This window comes from Gallinula chloropus (genome assembly GCF_964237585.1).
Source record: "Gallinula chloropus genome assembly, chromosome: 24".
Taxonomy (NCBI): Eukaryota; Metazoa; Chordata; class Aves; order Gruiformes; family Rallidae; genus Gallinula; species Gallinula chloropus.
This window is the reverse complement of record NC_140109.1, coordinates 7063121-7086824: the sequence shown is the minus strand read 5'-3', so window position 1 is coordinate 7086824 and position 23704 is coordinate 7063121. Positions and strand designations below refer to the sequence as shown.

General features: G+C 59.3%; 1 protein-coding gene across 1 annotated transcript; it reads right to left on the bottom strand.

Moving 5' to 3' along the window:
* Positions 1-648: 648 nt before the first annotated feature.
* Positions 649-21736, bottom strand: CCDC15 (coiled-coil domain containing 15; the record flags this gene model as incomplete). Its single annotated transcript, XM_084274941.1, has 11 exons — positions 649-840; positions 1272-1420; positions 1492-1674; positions 5315-5418; positions 7591-7710; positions 9054-9218; positions 14023-14127; positions 15881-16063; positions 18738-18887; positions 21114-21313; positions 21649-21736. 11 exons carry the CDS (start codon positions 21734-21736, stop codon positions 719-721), a joined length of 1569 nt encoding a protein of 522 aa, XP_084131067.1. The 3' UTR covers positions 649-718.
* Between the last annotated feature and the right edge of the window lie 1968 nt (positions 21737-23704).

Below are 23704 nucleotides of genomic sequence, written 5' to 3'. Positions count from 1 at the left end.
ATGCTGCCCTTTCCAAACCCCACATTAGGTTCACAGCCCCATCCCCTGACGCAAACAGCAGTTAATAAATAGCAGCAGCCACCCCCAAGAAGCCAGTGAATGATTCTCCCAGGGGAGCAGAGGAGAAGCCCAGGGCTGGGCAGCTCCCTGCCACCTCCAGCCCCAGCATGGGGCACGCTCGGCCGCCCACCCTTCCTGCCAGGGTTAATATTGGAGAGGAGGGGGGAGCTGGAACTGGTAATGCTGGGTTAAGCCAGAAGCACCTTACAGCATCAGCATCATTTCTCCAAGGAAAGATTGGGGGGCATTTTTAGGGTTGGGAGGAGAAGCAGCATCCTCAGGGTGCAGCAGCATCCCCTTTAAAACAAGTTTGGTTCAGGCAGCCTGGGGCAGGGAAGAAGCAGCCCCCCAGAACTGGGGATTAAATCAAAATGAGGGGGTTTTTCTCTTGGAAAAAGTTCTTTCCTGGAGCAAATCCAGTCAGGAGGAAGAAAGGAGTGATAAATACCTGGCTGGAGAGAGAGCAGCTGGGGAAACAGAAGGGAGAGGTTAGAACCAGGAAGGGTTTCTAACCCTAAAGAGATGCTGACACCACTTTACCTCATTCCCTCTCATTCCACACACCCCACAAGACCAAAAAAACCCCAGAGAACAAGTTTATTCTGCAGCCCAACACCAAGGAGGAGGCAGGACAGGACATCCAGGGCTGTGGACAGGGTCACAGGCGTTTCCCAGCACCAGCACAGAGCGTGGCCAAGCCCCGGAGCGGCAGCGCGGCCGCGGGGCTCCTGTCTGGGGGGGTGCAGGATGACACCAGGGACAGCAGGGCCTGGCTGTAGGCTGGGGAGAGGGGGAAAAGGGACAGAGAAACAGTGTTAAGAACAGCATGAAGAGGTGAGTGTTTCACTCAGGGCCCCAAACTGGGCTGGGTTTCAGGCTTTTTACCAGTGAAGAACTGGTTTTGAAGATAAACAGACAGGGCTCCAGCTTCTCACACTCGTGGTCACATGCTGCTGATGAAAAAAAATCTCTGGCCTTCCAGCCTTGTAAAAAGCCCCAGTTTTTGCTCATTTTGTTGCCCTTGTCACCCCAGGCAGGTGTCTTTCCAAGCTGCAACTCCAGCTCAGAGCACTCCAGCACCCAAGCAAGACAACTCCCAGCCTCCCACCACAACACTTGGCATTGAAAGGCAAAAAAGGTGGGATTTCTCCCAGTAGAATCAGGGAGGAGGTGGGGCCAGGTGCCTCTTCTCCAGGAGCAGGAGCTCCTACCTTTGTGGTTTTTGTAGAAGACACAGTTGTTGGCACAGGTATCCGGGTGGGAATCCCAGAAATCAGACCCACAGGAGCAGAGAGGGGGCAGGTCAATGTTGAAGAGCTTGATCTTCTCCCTCAGCTGGGCTCTCAGAGCTTCCATGTACCTGCAAAGGATGACAAGTTCACCCTCTGGCAGCAGCAGCCGCCCGCGCGCCAGGAGGGGACGTGGCTCTACCTCAGGGACTCCTTCCTGCGCTGCTGGCTGGCCTTCTCCTCCCTCATCCTCCTCTCCTCCAGCTGAACCTGGGCCAGGGTTGCACAGGCTGCCTCTCCTGAGGAAGGCTCTCTGCTCTCAGCCATCTCCTCCTGCATCCTCTGCTCTTCCACCCGCCGCCGGGTCTCCTGCTTGCTCTTGATCCTGCAAAAGCAATGGGGAGGCTTCAAGAGCTCCCCCCCAGCCTGACCTCCAGTCCCTCACCAGCAGGACTGGGGCAAGGGGAGCTCATCCCCACCCCAGCAGGACTGGGGCAAGGGGAGCTCATCCCCCCCCCCAGGACTGGGGCAAGGGGAGCTCATCCCCACCCCAGCAGCAAGACTGGGGCAAGGGGAGCTCATCCCCCCCCCACCAGCAAGACTGGGGCAAGGGGAGCTCATCCCCCCCCCAACAGCAGGACTGGGGCAAGGGGAGCTCATCCCCCCTCCAGCAGGACTGGGGGGCAAAGGGAGCTCATCCCCTCCCCACCAGCAAGAGTGGGGCAAGGGGAGCTCATCCCCCCCCCTCCCCCCCCCCCCCCAGCAGGACTGGGGGGCAAGGGGAGCTCATCCCCCCCCTCCCAGCAAGACTGGGGCAAGGGGAGCTCATCCCCCCCCCCAGCAGGACTGGGGCAAGGGGAGCTCATCCCCCCCCCCCCCCCCCCCCCCCCAGCAGGACTGGGGCAAGGGGAGCCCATCCCACCACCCCAGCAAGAGTGGGGCAAGGGGAGCTCATCCCCCCCCACCCAGCAAGAGTGGGGCAAGGGGAGCTCATCCCCCCCCACCCAGCAAGAGTGGGGCAAGGGGAGCTCATCCCCCCCACCACCAGGACTGGGGCAAGGGGAGCTCATCCCCCACCCCAGCAGGACTGGGGCAAGGGGAGCTCATCCCCCACCCCAGCAGGACTGGGGCAAGGGGAGCTCATCCCCCACCCCAGCAGGACTGGGGCAAGGGGAGCTCATCCCCCACCCCAGCAGGACTGGGGCAAGGGGAGCTCATCCCCCACCCCAGCAGGACTGGGGCAAGGGGAGCTCATCCCCCACCCCAGCAGGACTGGGGCAAGGGGAGCTCATCCCCCACCCCAGCAGGACTGGGGCAAGGGGAGCTCATCCCCCACCCCAGCAGGACTGGGGCAAGGGGAGCTCATCCCCCACCCCAGCAGGACTGGGGCAAGGGGAGCTCATCCCCCCTCCAGCAGGACTGGGGCAAGGTGGAGCTCATCCCCCCCACCAGCAAGAGTGGGGAAAGGGGAGCTCATCCCCCCCCCAGCAAGATTGGGGCAAGGGGAGCTCATCACCCCCCCAGCAGGACTGGGGCAAAGGGAGCTCATCCCCACCCACACCAGCAAGACTGGGGCAAGGGGAGCTCATCCCCCCCCCCCCCCCCCCCAGCAGGACTGGGGCAAGGGGAGCTCATCCCCCCCCCAGCAGGACTGGGGCAAGGGGAGCTCATCCCCCCCCAGCAAGGGGAGCTGACCACTGCTGCTGCTTTCACCCAAACCCCCCATGATGGGTGAAAGTATCTCCCCACCAACTGCCACACTGGCTTCCCAACAGCTTTGGACAGGTAGTGGTCAAGAAGCTTTCCCAGCCTCCTTCCTTTGCCCCAGAGGGCAATCCCAGCCTGGGAATGCTCTCCTGCCCTTGGATACCTTCTTCCTAATCATTTCTCACCATCCTGGACTCCTTCCAGCATCACACGTGCTCCTGTTACCCAGAGACAACCAAAGCTCCCCCAAAAAAGCTGCTCTTCCATCCTTCCAAAACCAAGAGCAGCACCTGGGCTCTTTGTTACCCACCAGAAAGGACCAGCTCAGCTTCCCCAACTCCCCATTTCCTCTGCTTAAAGGGCAGCTCAGGTCACAGAATCCCAGCATCACCAGGTTGGAAAAGCCCTTTGAGATCATTGAGTCCAACCATTCCCATCCCAAGCTGAACCAGCTCCCTGAGCACCTCATCTCCCCTCTGTTAAACACACCCGGGGACAGGGACTCAGCCCCCTCCCTGGGCAGCCTGGGCCAGGCCCTGACAACTCTGCCAGGGAAGAATTCTCTCCTCACAGCTGCTCTGACCCTGCCCTGGCGCAGCTTGAGCCCATTGCCCCTTGGCCCAGCTCCTGGCCCCTGGCTGGAGAGACCAGCGCCCACCTCTCTGCACCCTCCTGGCAGGGCAGGGGAGGTGGGGAGAAGGGCTCCCCTCAGCCTCCTCTTCTCCAGGCTCAACACCCCCAGCTCCCTCAGCCGCTCCTCAGAGGATTTGCCCTCCAGCCCCTTCCCCAGCCTGGTTGCCCTTCTCTGGACACGCTCCAGGACCTCCCTGTCCTTCTGATGCTGAGGAGCCCAGAACTGGACCCAGCACTCCAGCTGCAGCCTCCCCAGTGCCCAGCACAGGGGCACAATCCCCTCCCTGGGCCTGCTGGCCACGCTGGGGCTGACACAAGCCAGGATGCCCTTGGCCTTCCTGGCCACACTGCTGGCTCATACAGATCCTACCCTACTCTGGCCTTGCAGCTGCCAGGACAGGTCTGTAGACCAGCACTGAGAACAGAAGCTCCAAAGATCCCACACCTACTCCAAAACAGGCTTTAGGAGGTGTTTTTTTTAACCCAAATCCTCCTTCATTTCCTCAGTTCCCCTTGCACCCAAGCCCTTTGGGTGGAATCTGGATTGTCTGAAGTCACGCCAAGGGTGAAGCACGTCCCCTCCACAGGCAGCAATGATGAAGCACAAAGCAGGTGGGTGAAGCACCTGCCATTTCCTTCCCACTGAAACCAGTCACAGAAACAAAAAGAGGAACAAAAATAGCAAGAAAGGAATCCAGCCTGGGCAGAGGTGAGGGGAAGAAAGAGCCTAATCCAAGGGGATGTTTCTTGTCACACCATTTACAGGGTGTGGGGGGTGTCAAATCTTTACATCAAGGAGGAAACCTGGAAGCCCAACTTCTCTACTCAACTTCTAATCTCCAAAATGCTCTTCTAACGAAGTGGTGATAGAGGCTTAACTGCCCCATCATAAAGCTTCTGCTAGAGCAGCCAAGGCCAAGCTTAAAGCTTTACACCAAGTAATTACCAAGCTGGCTCTCTTCCCTGTACACTCCAGGTAGCTGGTGGCTCCAGCAGCACCCTGCAACTAGGATGGGTGGGGGGAGGATAGAATAAACAGATATGACACTAACTAGAAGTCCCTGGTGCCTCACCAGCGCTTGCAGGGCAGGGAAAGGTCTCCAGGAAGGCAGCTGGAGGAAGGGTTCTTTGAAAAACTGGCAGTTTATCTCCCAAAAGTGGCTGTGAAACTCCTGGCTTTGCCTCTCCTGCAAAGCCTGCCCACTGCAGGGTCAGCCTCAGGAGACTGAGCTGCTCAGAGTCATGTCAGCGTATTTTAAGTGGTCTCTTTCCTGGTTTTGGGGTGGATTTGGGGAGCTTTTCCTTAAAAAAAAAAAGCTTATAAGATGGAGAAGATGACCAGACCACTATACTGACCCTTTTACAGAGATCCAGGGTTTTCACACTGGAACAAAGGCTGGGAACTCTTTTTTATGACACTATATACATTTATAGCTGTGAAGGTGAAGGGTCTGACATTAAAATCCCTGGAGATAAGATCAGGTTAAGAACAATTTGACCTCACCCCAAAGTTTCTAAACATAGACCAGTGGTGTGGGGGGCCTGGGATCTGCTCCCTGGCATCCTCCAGCACACCCAAGGGGGATGTGGAGAGCAGAGAGAGAGAGAGAGAGGCTGATTGGGTCCTACCAGGCAAGGGACATGAGAGGTGACACCAGGAGAGGTTGGCTCTCATCTGTACTCACTCAGCACTTCTCTTCTGCCTCTCCTTCTGCCTCTGCTGCTCCTTCACTCGCTCCCGCTCCAGGCTGAGGAAGAGGCGCCGGTGTCTCAGGTACTCGCCCTGGCGCTGAGGGAGAGAAGAGGCACCCTGGAGAAGGACAGCTGGGATGGATGGAGGGATGGAGGGATGGAGATACCAGCACTCAGCTCATTCTATCCAGGGTAGAAACCCTGCTCCTTCCCCAGGAGATCCTCAAACATCTCTTGGCACACGCATTCCACAGCAGAGAAGCTGGAGAGGAGCCCTGAGGTGTGAGAGAGCTTCATGCCAGCACAGAATCACCAGGTGGGGAAAGACCTTTGAAGATCATCAAGTCCAACCATTCCCATCCTGTGCTAAACCACCTTGACTGAACCTTCTTACAGATGGGAGCTGTGTCAGCTGGAGCAGCCCCAAGCTCTTGCCTTGCCAGGACTGAAAAGAGCTGGTTCCTGCTTCACCCCTGAGAACTTCAGCCCCAAAACCAACACAACACCCACCCAATGGAAGAACACAGGATGCTGAGCTGGGCTGCTATGTGCAGGAGAACCAGAGAAATGATGAACCAGCTGATGAAACAATCCAACAGCCCCTCAAAGAACAACCCCCAACCACAGAAAGAGGTTTAAGGCTTCAACTTAACCCCATGGATGCAGCTGCAGGGAGGGAAACCCATCCCAGATAAAGCTCAGCCCAACAGTCCTCTCCCCCATGGGGGAATGAGCTGGGACACTGCTGTGTGTCTGAGCTTGGGGACACCTGAAAGCTTCAGAGATGGATTCCCCACCAAACACACACCCCCAAGATCAAGAGTTTTGGGCTGAGTTTATTCACCTCACCCAGACACAGCCAGAGAGATCACCAGGCTGAAAAAGGGGAAGAGAGCTGGATGGAAAAAAATACCCCACGTGGAACAGAGAGCTGCAGAACTGGTTACCTCAGGGTGGACTGGAGCCAAGGAGATAACAGGCAAGGGGAAGAGGGGAAGGAGCAGCCTGACAGGTCCCAACTGCTGTCACACCAGCGAGAAACCCCAACCAGCTTTTAGATCAGCTTGTTGGAAGAGGAGGTGGAACAGTGTAAAGCTGGGAGAGCACAGACAAGGGGGAAGCATTCCCCTTCCTCTTCCCATTCAGGATGGAACAGGAAAATCATAGAATCATAAGATGGTCTGGGTTGGGAGGGACCCCAAGGGTCACAGAGCTCCAACCCCCCTGCCACAGGCAGGGACACCAACCTCCAGGCCTGGAGCTACACAAGGTTGCCCAGGGCCCCAGCCAACCTGGCCTTGGACACCCCCAGGGATGGGGCACCCACCCCCTCTCTGGGCAGCCCCTTCCAGCCCCTCATCACTCTCTCTGCAAAGAACTTCCCCCTAATCTCTCCTCTCACCCTTCCCTCCTCCAGCTTCACTCCAGCCCCCTTGTCCTGCCAGTCTCTGCCCTTGAACAAGCTGATTCCCCTCCTGTTCCTCTGCTCCCTTCAGGGACTGGGGGGCTGCAATGAGGTCCCCCCACAGCCTTCTCTTCTCCAGGCTGAGCCAGCCCAGCTCCCTCAGCCTCTCTCCGTAGGGGAGCTGCTCCAGCCCTCTGATCCCCTCCATGGCTCCTCTGACCCCTCTCCACCAGTCCCACATCTTTCTTGTGCTGGGGCCCCAGCTCTGGACACAGGACTCCAGCTGGGGCCTCCCCAGGGCAGAGCAGAGAGGGACAATCCCCTCCCTGTCCCTGCTGCCACCCCTCTGCTGATGGAAAGGTGATGTCTGATGAAATAAGTCATCCAAGAGAAACATCCTCTCTTGGCATCTCCTAGGTTAGCACAGGCTGGGTGTTGAAGCCCTCAGCATTAAAGCTTTAGCATCAGGCCCATGGTCTGTGCTTGTGAGCTACTACCCTGATGTGGCAGAGACCTTGCTATTCCCAGCCTTCCACCCACACAAGATAGAGTAAGTTTTATTGTTCTTTTTTAGCTTTTAAAAGAGTTTTTGGCAGGTCCCATCTGTCTTCATTCAGCTACAGAAAGGGAAGACTTTGTTTTGCCAGGGAAAAGCAAACACAGCCCATTCCTCCTCCTCCTCCAAGCCCTTGGTGTTCCTCAGACCCCAGACTCTGCAGATGCTGCACCCCTGGTTGTGACAGAGCTTAATAAAATCAGGAGAAAGAAAAAGAGACCCTGAGACACCAACAGTGATCAACTTCTAAAGCCCAACAGCCCTGAAATGGAGAGGGAACAATGAGCACTTGGCTCCCACAGCCCAACCTGCTTCTTGGTTTCCTCTTGGTCTACGCCAGCCCAGAGCAGGAGGGAAGCTGGGGGAGCAGCACGCCGGCTCCGGGGAGGTGTGGGCAAGCTGGAGCCCTTCACTGATCCATCGCAGAACTGGAAGGGAAGGAGAGAGCTGGGCATCAGCATCTTGGTGGTGGAGTTTTCTCATCTCACCTCAGCAAAATCCTCCTCAAGAGTCCTCTGTGCCTGGGCCCTGCTGCGCTCAGTGGGGTAACCCACCCACGAGTGGGGTTTTGAGGGGGGGTTTAGGTTGATTTCTGCTTCCTGTCACCAGAGAGGAGAGAGATGAGTGGTATCTCCACAGAGGAGCCTGAGCTTCACCAAAGGAAATCCTGGGGGGAGGATTCTGAGGGGTGGCAGCAGGGCCAGGGAGGGGATTGTCCCTCTCTGCTCTGCCTTCCCCAGCTGGAGTCCTGTGTCCAGAGCTGGGGCCCCAGGACAAGAAAGATGTGGGACTGGTGGAGAGGGGTCAGAGGAGCCATGGAGGGGATCAGAGGGCTGGAGCAGCTCCCCTACGGAGAGAGGCTGAGGGAGCTGGGCTGGCTCAGCCTGGAGAAGAGAAGGCTGTGGGGGGAGCTCATTGCAGCCTCCCAGTCCCTGAAGGGAGCAGAGGAACAGGAGGGGAATCAGCTTGTTCAAGGGCAGAGACTGGCAGGACAAGGGGGCTGGAGTGAAGCTGGAGGAGGGAAGGGGGAGAGGAGAGATGAGGGGGAAGTTCTTTGCAGAGAGAGTGGTGAGGGGCTGGAAGGGGCTGCCCAGAGAGGGGGTGGGTGCCCCATCCCTGGGGGTGTTCAAGGCCAGGTTGGCTGGGGCCTTGGGCAACCTTGTGTAGCTCCAGGCCTGGAGGTTGGTGTCCCTGCCTGTGGCAGGGGGGTTGGAGCTCTGTGACCCTTGAAATCCTCTCCAACCCAGACCAGTCTATGGTTCTGCTTTAGATTAAAGATGGGTTCACACCTCCCACCCCAAATTTTGTGATGTGTAAGAAGACAAACAAACAATAAAAAAACCCACCCCAAGTCTCCCAAATCCTCAGCATGAACCACACCACCTTCCCTCCACAAGGAATTTGCCAAGCCAGCATTTCTTCTCCAAGCTGGTCCCCACCACCTCAAGGTGTTTGCTAACTGCCCCACAGCCACATCCCCCCACACCTCAGGCAGGCGACAAGGGCCAAACCTGAAACCAAAAGAATGAGCTGATAAACCCATCAGCTGTGTGTGAACTGCTTCTGAGGGAAGCACTTCCCTAGCCCCAGGGAACAGGAGTGGGTCCCAGCCAGCTCCTTCCTCTGACACAAAGCTTTTTGGTGGTTTTCCAGTTGGTTTGAGGCACCACCCACAGCTCTTCCTGGCCTCTGGAGCCCAAGGCTCCGACAGCAGCTTCCCCATCTCTGCTGGGATAAACCCATATCCCAAGGATTTCAGGCCCTGCCTCACTTTCTCAAACGCAATCTTGATGTAGAAGTCACCATCTCCCTCAGGCTGAGCTGGGGCCATGCCCTGGCCTTGCAGTTCAGCGGGCAGGTCGTGATGTCCCGCTAGCAGCAGCTCCTCGCTCCCATCTTCTGCCAGCACAGTGGCTGTCAGAGGAGATTCTGGTTCCTGGAGGAGAAGGGTGCAAGCACAGGAGATAAATACAGCTGCTTTGGCAACATTCACCCCCTTCCCACCCCTCACACAAGGGTCAGAAGCAGCTTTAACACGGGGGTGCTTGTGCTGTAGGGCTGGTGGCGGCCTGGCTGCGGCCTAGTGCGCCCAAGAGTCGCAGTGGGGCTGGAGAAGAGGCAAACCCAGACTCCCCTCTCCCTGCCAGCCACAGACACAGGGGACTGATGTGTGTGGGGCACGAGGCCCCAGCTGGAGTCCTGTGTCCAGAGCTGGGGAGGACAAGAAAGATGTGGGACTGGTGGAGAGGGGTCAGAGGAGCCCCGGAGGGGATCAGAGGGCTGGAGCAGCTCCCCTACGGAGAGAGGCTGAGGGAGCTGGGCTGGCTCAGCCTGGAGAAGAGAAGGCTGTGGGGGGACCTCATTGCAGCCTCCCAGTCCCTGAAGGGAGCAGAGGAACAGGAGGGGAATCAGCTTGTTCAAGGGCAGAGACTGGCAGGACAAGGGGGCTGGAGTGAAGCTGGAGGAGGGAAGGGGGAGAGGAGAGATGAGGGGGAAGTTCTTTGCAGAGAGAGTGGTGAGGGGCTGGAAGGGGCTGCCCAGAGACGGGGTGGGTGCCCCATCCCTGGGGGTGTTCAAGGCCAGGTTGGCTGGGGCCCTGGGCAACCTTGTGTAGCTCCAGGCCTGGAGGTTGGTGTCCCTGCCTGTGGCAGGGGGTTGGAGCTCTGTGACTCCTGGGGTCCCTCCCAGCCCAAACCAGCCTATGATTCTATAAAGGTGAGAAGACCTCTTGCAGTGGCAAAACACTGCCTGGAGGAGTTGGGGTGAGAGGGAATCTCTGGAGCGACACACAGGACGTAGCGTGCTCCTTCAGATACTACGTGGGCTCCCCAGTGGCAACTTGCAATATTTTGAGAGGCAGCAGATTGTTTCCTAAAAACTAATTAAAATTTAAAAAGCAAGATGCCAGAAGTAAGCTTGGAGCCAGGACTGATATTCCCCACCCACCCTCCCTTTTCTTTCTCCCACCTCGTTGTCCCTGCAGCATGCTGGGAAGTGAGGAGTAGGACTGCTGACAAGGGAGAGGATGGATCAACTGGAGGAGAGCAGGTCACACCAGGGAACCCTTGAGATGACAGTGCAGAGTTACTTCCTTCGAATGGTAAGCTCTGTAGCTCTGAGGAGAAGGACCTGGGGGTGCTGGTGGGTGACAGGGTGGCCATGAGCCAGCAGTGTGCCCCGGGGCCAAGAAGGACAATGGGATCCTGGGGGCATCAGGAGGAGTGTGGGCAGCAGGTCACAGGAGGGGATCCTCCCCCTCTGCTCTGCCCTGGTCAGGCCCCACCTGGAGCATTGTGTCCAGTTCTGGGCTCCCTGGGATAAACCAGCCAGGGATCTCCTGGAGAGAGTCCAGAGGAGGCTACGAAGGGGATGAAGGGCCTGGAGCATCTCCCCTGTGAGGAAAGGCTGAGGGAGCTGGGGCTGTTCAGCCTGGAGAGAAGCAGCCTGAGAGGGGATCTGATCAGTGGGTATAAAGATCTGAAGGGTGGGACACAGGGGGACATGGGCAGCCTCTGCTCAGTGTCTGTGGGGACAGGACAAGGGGTGATGGGCTCAAGTTGGAGCACAGGGAGTTCCCCACCAATGTGGGGAAGAACTTCTTCCCAGTGAGGGTGAGGGAGCCCTGGGACAGGCTGCCCAGGGGGTGTGGAGTCTCCTTCTCTGGAGAGATTCCAGCCCCATCTGGACACCGACCTGTGTGCCCTGTCCTAGGGACCCTGCTTTGGCAGGGGGTTGGACCCCATGTGCTCTGGAGGTCCCTTCTGACCCCTACAGCTCTGTGAGTCTGTAAAATTACTTGGTAGGTGTAGGAATCGCTCTGTTGACCCTGTTATGACAGAACCACAAACACACCAGCTTCTTTGGTGAGGACAAGAGAACGGAGAGGAAGAGTTATTGCTTTGCAAGGATGCTCTGAGCCCTGAAGGCAGAAGGAAATTAAATTGTTCACAGGTGGAAAAAACCCCTAAACAAACCCAATTTCAATGAGTGATGGGGAAAAGAATTTGGGTGCTGTTGTGCTGGGGACCTACAGCAGGCTGCCAAAGCCTGGAGGTGAGGAGGCTGAAGAGGAGGTGAACAGCATAAAATCATAGAATGGCATGGGTTGGAAGGGACCCAAAGGGTCACAGAGCTCCAACCCCCCTGCCACAGGCAGGGACACCAACCTCCAGGCCTGGAGCTACACAAGGTTGCCCAGGGCCCCAGCCAACCTGGCCTTGAACACCCCCAGGGATGGGGCACCCACCCCCTCTCTGGGCAGCCCCTTCCAGCCCCTCACCACTCTCTCTGCAAAGAGCTTCCCCCTAATATCTAATTTAAACCTTCCTTCCCTCAGCTTTAATCCACCCCCCCCGTCCTGCCTGACTGAAACAGGTTGTTTCCATGCAATTCCCATCCAGGGATCTGCTTGGGAAAGCTGGGGAGAAACTTATTTGGATGTTTTTGACCTGAAAACTGATCTCTGGGAGAGAGGAAGAGCAAAGGTTTCGGGAAGACTGAGTATTGATCGTGGGGAATGTGACTCTGAAGAGGAAAAGTGGGGTGGGGAAGGAAGAAAACAGCAGGAAATGGGATTGATGGAGAATCAAGGGTTCCTCTCACCTGAGTAAAAGCACAGAGGAAGTAGAGCACAAGTTGGATTACTGAAGGGATCAGGCAGGAGACAACACAAGCACGTTGGGACAATAAAACAAGTGCCAGAAAGACCAAAGCTCTGAGTAAAGCAAGAGAGATCAATGTAGCAAGTCAAGCTTTAGTAAGAGACTAAAGGACTCCAGGAAGACCGTTAGTTGCCTGAGGACAGCACAAAGAAGAGTGGTTTATGCTCCAGGGAGTCAGAATTCAGCAAGAAAAATCTGGGACTAGAGCTGGGAAGGCAAAATCAAGAGTGCTCCAAGGTGTAAACTGCCTGTAAACTGCTAGAAAACAAGATAAGCAGCAATCAGCACAAACTTGTCAAGAGTGAGGCAAGTCTCCCTGGTCTGAAGCTCTCCCACAGCAGAAGAAAGAGGCCTGGGGTGAAGCACAGCTGAGGGCATCTGGGTTTGAGCTGCCTTTTGCTGTGGCCTCATTCAACACTGGTGTGAAGAAACAGCTGGGAGGTGAGACCCTTGGATGGGAGGTGCAGTGCTGGTTAAAAACACCACCCAGGTGGCATCTCAGGAGCTCACTGCCCAGAAAGAGAGAGTTAGAACTAGGTGGGCTCTGCTGGGTAGTTTCATCCTCACCTTGGATGAGGGAAGAAAGAAGAATCTTGATTACACTTTACTAACCCCACCAAGCCACTTGGAATTGCAGAAGCATTTGAGAACTGGGCTATAAGCAACTTGGGTTCAAACCAAAGAGGTCAGCTGGAGGAGACAGGCAGAGGAAATCCAGTGAGGACAAGAGCAAAGGCAGAAGGTTCCTGAGGTGGTGAAGCCAGCAGCAGCCTTTTGCATCATGGCAAAGCTTCACACAAGGAAAAAGACTCAGGTTAACACCAGAGCTTCTTCCTCCCCTCTCCCAGCCCCCACTCTGCTGTCTGGGAGTAATAAGACAAGAGTAATAGAATAAATCAACACATTTCTCCTGGAGTAAAGTCACCTGGGGAAGCTGTTAAACCCCTCCTCAGCAGAGGATTGAGGAGAGCAGAGATTTAACTGTAACAGTGGTAATTCAGGTGAGAGGAGAGTCCCCAGTCCCTCCCCAGCCTTGTTGCTCTCCCACACATCTCACTTGTTATCTTCTGGAGCACTCTGGCCCTATGGACAGTGACCACATAGCTCCTTATTCACATGAGGCTTTAGTGCCACTAATGACTCACTGGGATGGAGGACTCAACCAGGAGGTATGCTTAGTGTCCCAGAGAGCTAACGAGGTTTTCAAGCCCATAATTAGCCTGTTTCTGCATCTCTGGTTGGCAAAGTTGACTTCCTTGAACAGAAAGCTGAGTTCACAGAGGAGGAAGAGCCAGGCCAGCCCTTACATAAAGGTATTTTCCAGATAACAGCTGGCCAAGATCTACTTCACCTTTGCTGAACCTGAGGAGGAGATGGGAATGAAGAATTGCAAGCTGGGCAGGAAACCAGCTCTGGAGGAGGCATGAAGAGAAAAATACCAGGTCATGTTGCTGTTGGTGTCCTCCAGGACTCAGTATGTGGGTTTAAGAAAGGTCATGGCACAGAAAGAGGGATGCTAGCTCCAACATCAAGCTGCTCTTCACCACTGGGGTGACAAAAGGAGGATGGAATTCAAAGAGGACAGAAGGTGAAGCACTGGGGAGCGACCTCCTTCCCTCACTCCTTCAAACAAAGCCAATGTGTGCCAACAGTTCCCTACCAGAAGCCAGCCCTGGGTGGGGAAACCCCTCCAGAGCTTTGCCACCCTCAAACAAGGGGACACACACTGAGCTGTTGAGACCTGCTGAAGAAATGAAAGCACCTGAGGGGAGGGCTGAGTGTCACATTCCTCCCAGATCCCAATCTGTCTTTAAGAGATAAAGACCCAACCCTCTCTGGAACTGTTATTTCCTAGTTTCCCTCTCACTGGTCTCTGCAAACAAGGACCTTTTCACCCACCACATCCTGCTGCCTCCTCTGAAAGGGCAGCAAGAAGATCAGAGTCCACAGGCTGGAAGCCCTCAGGGCACTGAAATCAACAGGCAGGGCAGGGATAGCCCTCTTCTGCCAGAGAACCCAACCCTGGTTTGGGTTTGCCCATCAGACCTTCAACCCAAGCCCCAGGCACCCTGGGCTCACCTCTGGCCTCCAGACTCCTCCAGGAAGCTGGGGGGAACCTGTTCCTTGGGGCAGGGTTCTGTGGGCCGCCAGCCTGCGCCGAACTTGCTTCATGGCTTTACTGAGCTGCCAGGAAAGGGGGAAAGGGGGAGACAAGGTGAACCAAACCAGCCTCACAGGCTGCCTTCTGCCACCCCAGAAAGATGAGTGTCACAGGAGTCACCTCCAAAGGAGTCTAACCCCATGGGTGACCCACAAGCCCAGGTGTCCTTCAGAGCTGAAATCCCACCCCAGGCCTGGCAGGGGGCTGAGCCACACTCAGAAACCAGGAGGTCCTGACACCCAAATGTCCAGCCAGAAGTGATTCTACACCTGGAGCACACACAGCATCACCAGGCTGGGAAAGCCCTTTGAGATCATTGAGTCCAACCATTCCCATCCTAAGCTAAACCAGCTCCCTGAGCACCTCATCTCCCCTCTGTTAAACACACCCAGGGGCAGGGACTCAGCCCCCTCCCTGGGCAGCCTGGGCCAGGCCCTGACAACTCTGCCAGGGAAGAATTCTCTCCTCACAGCTGCTCTGACCCTGCCCTGGCGCAGCTTGAGCCCATTGCCCCTTGTCCCAGCTCCTGGCCCCTGGCTGGAGAGACCAGCGCCCACCTCTCTGCACCCTCCTGGCAGGGCAGGGGAGGTGGGGAGAAGGGCTCCCCTCAGCCTCCTCTTCTCCAGGCTCAACACCCCCAGCTCCCTCAGCCGCTCCTCAGAGGATTTGCCCTCCAGCCCCTTCCCCAGCCTGGTTGCCCTTCTCTGGACACGCTCCAGGACCTCCATGTCCTTCTGATGCTGAGGAGCCCAGAACTGGACCCAGCACTCCAGCTGCAGCCTCCCCAGTGCCCAGCACAGGGGCACAATCCCCTCCCTGGGGCTGACACAGACAGTGCAGAGCAGCTCCAGCTCCGAGCCAAACTCAGGCACTTTCTAAGACGCCAAAGGCAGCAGAAGCATCACCATTAAATAACATAATAAATAAATTAAAGCATAAAACAGTCTCTAGGGCAGGTTTTCCGAGATCTCTCCATCCCATAACCCCGATGTGCAGGAAACAAGCCGGAGTGAAGTGGCACCACCTAGTGCTGCCTCTGCGACACGACACGTCCGCAGAGCGACAAGAGAGTGGGGACAAGTCACCTCTACCTACAAGCAACAGTCGGAGCATCCCCCAGGATGCTCCATCTCCTTTGGGACGCTCTGATGAGCGGTACAGGGGACTGAAAACATAAGGCAGCGTTTGATTTCATTCAGCGTTAAAGAATAATAAAGGATGCTCAGAGGGCTGGAGCAGCTCCCCTATGGAGAGAGGCTGAGGGAGCTGGGCTGGCTCAGCCTGGAGAAGAGAAGGCTGTGGGGGGACCTCATTGCAGCCTCCCAGTCCCTGAAGGGAGCAGAGGAACAGGAGGAGAATCAGCTTGTTCAAGGGCAGAGACTGGCAGGACAAGGGGGCTGGAGTGAAGCTGGAGGAGGGAAGGGGGAGAGGAGAGATTAGGGGGAAGTTCTTTGCAGAGAGAGTGGTGAGGGGCTGGAAGGGGCTGCCCAGAGAGGGGGTGGGTACCCCATCCCTGGGGGTGTTCAAGGCCAGGTTGGATGGGGCCCTGGGCACCCTTGTGTAGCTCCAGGCCTGGAGGTTGGTGTCCCTGCCTGTGGCAGGGGGGTTGGAGCTCTGTGACCCTTGGGGTCCCTCCCAACCCATTCCAGTCTGGGATTCTGGGATTCTATGGGGGATGATGAGCTGGAAAGGAAATCCTGCCCATCCTCTGTTTCTACCCACGAGCACCCAGCATGAGAGAGCCAGGATGGAAAACACCAGAGAGGAACCACTCACCTGGGCAGCTTGCTGCTGGAAGGGTTGGCTTTGCCCCTCTCCCTGCTGCAGGGGGGCAGCACGGGGGTGGGGACCACCGATGACAGGCTGGGGGTGGCTGCGGTACAGGCAGGTGTTCCTCCGCGGGCTGGAGCAGAGCGCGGAGCGGGAGTACTGCGCGGCGAGGCGGCTCTCCCGCTCTGCCTGCTGGGACAAGGAGCCCAGAGTTGAGAAATGCCACTTGGGAAGCGTTCTCTAGGAGGACAGGGAGCTGCTGGCTCCGTGTGGTGGCACTACATGGGATGGCAGCTACAGGGTGGGGAAGAATCCCAGCCATAGATACAGCCTGGGAGGAGAAGAGCTCCTGGAGAGCAGCCCTGCTGAGAAGGACCTGGGTGTCAGGGGGGGTGAGGAGCTTCCCCTGAGCCAGCAGTGGCTCTGGCAGCTGGGAAGGGCGATGGGATCCTGGGCTCCATCAGCAGAGGGGTGGCAGCAGGGACAGGGAGGGGATTGTCCCTCTCTGCTCTGCCCTGGGGAGGCCCCAGCTGGAGTCCTGTGGCCAGAGCTGGGGCCCCAGCACAAGAAAGATGTGGGACTGGTGGAGAGGGGTCAGAGGAGCCCCGGAGGGGATCAGAGGGCTGGAGCAGCTCCCCTACGGAGAGAGGCTGAGGGAGCTGGGCTGGCTCAGCCTGGAGAAGAGAAGGCTGTGGGGGGACCTCATTGCAGCCTCCCAGTCCCTGAAGGGAGCAGAGGAACAGGAGGGGAATCAGCTTGTTCAAGGGCAGAGACTGGCAGGACAAGGGGGCTGGAGTGAAGCTGGAGGAGGGAAGGGGGAGAGGAGAGATGAGGGGGAAGTTCTTTGCAGAGAGAGTGGTGAGGGGCTGGAAGGGGCTGCCCAGAGAGGGGGTGGGTGCCCCATCCCTGGAGGTGTTCAAGGCCAGGTTGGCTGGGGCCCTGGGCAACCTTGTGTAGCTCCAGACCTGGAGGTTGGTGTCCCTGCCTGTGGCAGGGGGTTGGAGCTCTGTGACCCTTGGGGTCCCTCCCAACCCAGACCAGGCTGGGATTCTATGATTCAGAGCAGTGCCAGCAGCCATGTGAGAGCATCCCCACTGCCTCCTGCACCCCAGAAACAGCCCAAACCCACAGCCCTTTCAGCATCCCCTTCCTGGCAGTTTGGTTTAAGAGGTAGAAAGGATTGAGGGAACAGCAGCAATGTGGCGACAGGTCCCAAGTGCTGCTTCCAAACTACAAGGCTGCCCTGGGAAAGGCAGATCAGAACCCAGCTGCTCTGCCTGGAGCCAGACACGTCACCCCCACCTCCCCCAGGCTGTATTTTAACTCTGCTCCGTTCCACCAGGACTCTGACCTTCCGCTGCCTGGGAGAGCCAAAGGGCTTACAGCCCCCTCAGAGCCGAGGTGTCACCCTGCCCTTGCTGGAGGGGACACGAGGTGCCTTGGCTTGGGTTGTTTAACTTGTTAACTCATGGATTTCCCCCTCCTCCCTCCCCAAAGCCCCCCCCTGCCTCCCCCCCCCCCCCCAATGCCCCCCCAGCCTCCTCCCCCTCCCCATTGCCCCCCGCCTCCTCCCCCTCCCCAATGCCCCCCCCTCTCCCCCTCCCCAGCACCCCCCTCTCCCTCTCCCCCTCCCCAGCACCCCCCTCTCCCTCTCCCCCTCCCCAATGCCCCCCCTCCTTCCCAATGCCCCCCCGCCTCCTCCCCCTCCCCAATGCCCCCCCGCTTCTCCCCATCCCAATGCCCCCCCGCTCGCCCCCCCCTCCCCAAGCCCCCCTGCTCGTCCCCCTCCCCAAGCCCCCCTGCTCGTCCCCCTCCCAAAGCCCCCCCGCTCGTCCCCCTCCCAAAGCCCCCCCGCTCGTCCCCCTCCCAAAGCCCCCCCGCCTCCTCCCACCCTCCCCAGTGCCCCCCCTCCCCAGTGCCCCCCCTCTACCCTCCCCAGTGCCCCCCCGCCTCCTCCCACCCTCCCCAGTGCCCCCCCTCCCCAGTGCCCCCCCTCTCCCCTCCCCAGTGCCCCCCCCCAGTGACCCCCCTCCCTTTCCCCCTCCCCAGTGACCCCCCTCCCACTCCCCCTCCCCAGTGACCCCTCCTCCCACTCCCCCTCCCCAGTGACCCCTCCTCCCACTCCCCCTCCCCAGTGACCCCCCTCCCCAATGCCCCCCCGCCTCCTCCCCCTCCCCAATGCCCCCCCGCCTCCTCCCCCTCCCCAATGCCCCCCCGCCTCCTCCCCCTCCCCATGCCCCCCCGCCTCCTCCCCCTCCCCATGCCCCCCCGCCTCCTCCCCCCCCAATGGCCCCCCGCCTCCTCCCCCCCCAATGGCCCCCCGCCTCCTCCCCCCCAAAGCCCCCCCGCCTCCTCCCCCTCCCCAAAGCCCCCCCGCTTCCCCCCCTCCCCAAAGCCCCCCCTGCTTGCCCCCCTCCCCAAAGCCCCCCCTGCTTGCCCCCCTCCCCAGTGCCCCCCACCTTCTCCCCCTCCCCAGTGCCCCCCACCTTCTCCCCCTCCCCAGTGCCCCCCACCTTCTCCCCCTCCCCAGTGCCCCCCACCTTCTCCCCCTCCCCAGTGCCCCCCACCTTCTCCCCCTCCCCAATGCCCCCCACCTCTCCCCTCCAATGCCCCCCACCTTCTCCCCCTCCCAATGCCGCCCCCTCCCAACGCCCCCCTGCTTCTCCCCCTCCCAAAGCCCCCCCACCTCCTCCCCCTCCCCAGTGTCCCCCCTCCTTCTCCCCTCAAATGCCCCCCTGCTCATCCCCCTCCCAAAGCCCCCCCTCCCAAAGCCCCCCCCTCCCAAAGCCCCCCCCTCCCAAAGCCCCCCCCTCCCAAAGCCCCCCCTCCCAAAGCCCCCTGCTGAGGGCAGGGATGCCCTTACCGCCTCACAGGAGCTCTGCAGCTGCTGCTTCCTCCGCAGCCTGACCTGCTGGTTCACCCTCTGCCTCACCTCTCCCTGGAAGCGTCTCAGGCTGGCTGCCTTCCTCTGCTGCTGCTCCTTCAACTCCTCCTCCACCTGAAGGGCTGAAGCCTTGCAAGAGGCACAAACAGGCTTTAGGGTGAGTTCTGCCCCAGCAGAGCTTTAGGGCAGGGTGTTTTCTACCTCCCCTCCCCACACCCAGAGCAAACTGAAGGATGTTTGAGATCAAAGCCTGTGTGATGACAGCTTGGGTTGTGTCTACTGACTGATTTTGAGCTTGGATTCAACCTAGTTAGCCAGTTCTGGAGTGCACACCCTGCCTTCTTTCACTCTGCCATGGAAAGAAAAAGGAAGGCAGCCTCATACAGCAACTCCAGGCTCTGAAGTGATGCTGAAACATCTGAAGCCTGGATACAAAAGGAACAGGTTGGCCCCTAATCCCATGGATGCTAGAGCAAGACTGGAAGCAGATCAGGGAAGCAGGGAGCAGAGACAATGTTTGTACTAACTGAAGTAAGAGATTAAAAGCAACAACCTAAAGAAAAAGAAAATTAGGAAAAAATAATCAGTTTGGGGTGTTTTTAAGGTTGGGGTCATGGTGACAGTGCCAGAGCTCAGAGAAAAACAGTGTGGCTGTCCTGGCTGTCAGCACAGCACAGCCTGCAGCAGTGAAAATCAACGTTAAGCCTGAAGAAAGTCAGGAAATCAGCTCAGCAAGTGCCAGGTCAGACGCTCCCTACATCCATCCCAGCCCCAGGAAGGCTACAAGCAGCACAACCCACCCAAACCTGGGGAGGGAGCTGCACTGTTACCCATGAAACCAAGCCAGAGCTACTTGACATGATGCCAGGGATGGCTCTGCCACACTTCCCAGGGACAACCTCGTTAGCATTACCATAATATCTATTTTAATATCACTGCCTGGCATATGAGAGTATGTGAGCCAAGGTCTGGTAACCCTGAGCACCTCCATCCACACCTGAAAGCTCTCCTGCTGAGGGGCTGGACCAGGAGCACCCAGGTCCATCTGTCTGGGAAGAAATTCAGCTCCCAGAGAAGTTGCAGAGCGCTGAGGCAGGAGCTGTGCAGAGTATGGAGAGGATTCATTTCCATACATTATCTCAGCCTTTCAGGGTTTAAATTACAATATGGAAATAAATCCTGTCGGAAGGGCAGGAGCTTCTGGAGCATTTCCACATGAATTACAGGGGACTGAACTCATCAGCCTGTATTGAATGCACTTCTCAGTCCACTTCTAACAGCCCCCAAAGCAGAAACAGAATCCCAGCACCACCAGGTTGGAAAAGACCTTTAAGATCATCAAGTCCAACCATCCCCATCCTAAGCTGAACCAGCTCCCTGAGCACCTCATCTCCCCTCTGTTAAACACACCCAGGGGCAGGGACTCAGCCCCCTCCCTGGGCAGCCTGGGCCAGGCCCTGACAACTCTGCCAGGGAAGAATTCTCTCCTCACAGCTGCTCTGACCCTGCCCTGGCGCAGCTTGAGCCCATTGCCCCTTGTCCCAGCTCCTGTCCCCTGGCTGGAGAGACCAGCGCCCACCTCTCTGCACCCTCCTGGCAGGGCAGGGGAGGTGGGGAGAAGGGCTCCCCTCAGCCTCCTCTTCTCCAGGCTCAACACCCCCAGCTCCCTCAGCCGCTCCTCAGAGGATTTGCCCTCCAGCCCCTTCCCCAGCCTGGTTGCCCTTCTCTGGACACGCTCCAGGACCTCCATGTCCTTCTGATGGTGAGGAGCCCAGAACTGGACCCAGCACCCCAGGAATGGAAAAGCAAAGAGCACAGCATGGTTATGGTGGGGAAACTGGTCAGCTGGGCACAGCACCCAGGTCAAAACCAGTGCTGGGCTGGGAACAGCAAGGAGAAAACTCCCAGGGGGGTGGCACGAGCACCAGCCTACCCTGGGAAGCAGCTTTGAGGAAGGCACTGAGCACCCACAGGCCTGGGGAGAATTAAAAGCACTAATTAAGCAGCTGATTAGAGCACTGGCTGGATCCCCGACCCATCAGGTGTTCCAAAGAGACCCAGCAGAGGGTTTGGGTGAGGGGAATGGGGTCAAGGATGCTCCAGGCTACACTGACACCCCGCTGGGGCTCAACCCTGCCCCAAACACCCCCAAACACAGTCACTGCCCCCCCCGGGGAACCCCACTCCTGGCTGCTGGTGAGCGGAGACACAGCTGGGTGTGGGCTCAGGGGGCTCCTGAGGGGTTCACTGGGGCAACTGGGAGATGCTCCTGGTGACATCCCCCACTCCCAGCGAGGCTGGGGGGCACCCGGACCCCCACCCCCACCCCACCCCCACCCCCATTCCCACACTCACAAAGGCCACGCCGGGCTCCGGCTGCCCCGGGGCGCTCTCCACCCAGGCACCCAGGGGGGCCACGCTCTGGGTCCTCTCGGCCAGCACCCTCCAGCCCCGCAGCGGGGGGCTCGCCCGGCGTCCCCCCGGCCGCTCGCCGGCCCCCCGAGGCCATTCCCCCGCGGGCGGCAGCATCCCCGGCAAAGGCAGCGGGCTGGGCCCTGGGCAAGGGACAGAGGAGGTGAGCGTGGGGTACCCCCTTCACCCATCCCCACCCCCCACCATCCCACTGCTGACCCCCCACCGCCAGCGCCCCCCAGCCCCAGGGCGCCCCTTCCCCCCCCCTTTCCCCGCCCCCCCCCCCCCCAAGCCAACCGGGCAGCGCAATGGCCCAAAGCCCCCCGCACCCGGCAGGGACCCCAACCCCACGCCCCCCTCCCCTCCCCTCCCCTCCCCTCCCCTCCCCTCCCCTCCCCTCCCCGGCCTCCTCACCCCTCGGGCAGCCCCAGACCCCGGACACAGCCCAAGGCCGGGACACCCCCTCCCCGTCACTCACCGACCGCCGCTTCCGCCTCAACCGCCACTTTGAATCCCGGCGCCACTTCCGCCCGACATGACCCCACCCCCACCTCAACCCCGCCCATCACGCCCTTAACACCACCCTGAACCCCGCCCACCCATCCTTAACCCCGCCCATCACATCTCAACTCCGCCCATCCCGCCCTTAACCCCGCCCATCACCCTTAACCACGCCCATCCAGCCCTTAAACCCTCCCATCCAGCCCTTAACCCCATCCACCCCACCCTTAACTACGCCCATCCCACCCTTAACCCCGCCCACCCCACCCCTAACCCCGCCCATCCCACCCCAAGCCCTGCCCCCCACCCTTAACCCCGCCCACCCACCCTTAACCCCACCCATCACCCTTAACCACGCCCATCCAACCCGTAACCCCGCCCATGCAGCCCTTAAACCCGCCAATCACCCACCCTTAAACCCGCCAATCACCCTTAACCCCGCCCATCCAGCCCTTAACCCCGCCTATCCGCACTTAAACCCGCCCATCCCACCCTTAACCTGCCCATCCCACCCTTGACCCCGCCCATCCCCCCTTAACCCCGCCCCCGCCCTTAAACTCGCCCATCCCGCCCTTAACTCCACCCACCCTTAACCCCGCCCATCCCCCTTTAAACCCGCCTATCCAACCCGTAACCCCGCCCACCCCACCCCTAGCCCTGCCCCCATCCTTAACCCCGCCTATCCCGCCCTTAACCCCGCCCATCACAACATTAACCCCGCCCATCCCGCCCTTAACTCCACCCATGCCCCCTTAAACTCGCCCATCCCACCCTTAACCCCTCCCACCCACCTTTAACCCCGCCTATCCGCCCTTAAACCCACCCATACCACCCTTAACCCTGCCCATCCCACCCTTAACCCTGCCCATCCCGCCCTTAACCCCGCCCATCCCGCCCTTAACCCCGCCCACTCCAGCCTTAACCACGCCCACCCCATTCTTAACCCCGCCCACCCCACACTTAACCCGCCCATCCCACCCTAACCCCGCCCATCCAGCCCTTAGCCCCGCCCACCCAACCCTTAACCCCGCCCCCATTCTTAACCCCGCCCATCCCGCCCTTAACCCCGCCCATCCCACTCATAGCCCCGCCCACGCCCATAGCCCCGCCCACCCCTCCCTTAGCCCCGCCCATCCAACTCTTACTCCCGCCCAACCCACTCTCAGCCCCGCCCACGCCCGTAGCCCCGCCCACCCCTCCCGTAGCCCCCCCCACCCCCGCACTTAACCCCTCCCACCCTGCGCCGCGGCCCCGCCCACCCTCCCCACGGCCACGCCCATTGGCCAGCCCATAACCCCGCCCACTCCACGCGTAGCCCCGCCCACACCCCGCTCCCTCCCCGCCTCCTTCCCCACTCCCCCCCCCGCCCATCCCCAATCGCCTCCAGGTCGCAGGTTCGAGTCCCGCCTGGGGCGGACAGAGTGGGGAGGCGGGGGGGGCAGGGTGGGGGGTTCCCTAAACAACCCCTGCGCACCCTGAAACGCCCCGCAGCGCATCCCCTGGTCACCTTCAAGAACAGCCCCCGGACAGCCCCCTCAATATACCCCCACTGCACCCCCAGAGCATCCCTGAACCCCCCCCAATTCCTTCTTATCCACCACAACGTGTGTCCCCCGCATCCCCCCCATAGCATCCCCCCAAGGTACCTCTGTATTATCCCCCTTACTGCCCCCCAAGGTCCCCCAAATCACCTCCCTATAGCATCCCCCTACAGTAGCCCCCCCCCAAAAAACTCCCCCCCCCCCGCCCAAACACCTCCCACCATAACGTTCCCCCCAAAAAGTCTCCCCTGGAGCATCTCCATCCCGCTGCAGCAGGATGCTCAGAGGCCTTGACCCCTTTTTTGGGGCTGGGGAGCCTCCTCAGGGTTGGGGGTGGGCAGTGGCTCACTGGGGTGATGAGTTTGGCAGGTCTCAGGGTAGGGGGGGGAGGCACTGGGAAGGGACTCTGGGCATCCTGCCCCACACCCCTGCTGCCCTATTCAGCGGTGCCTGGGGAACCGTCGCTAATTGGCACCGGAGCTGGAACAAAGC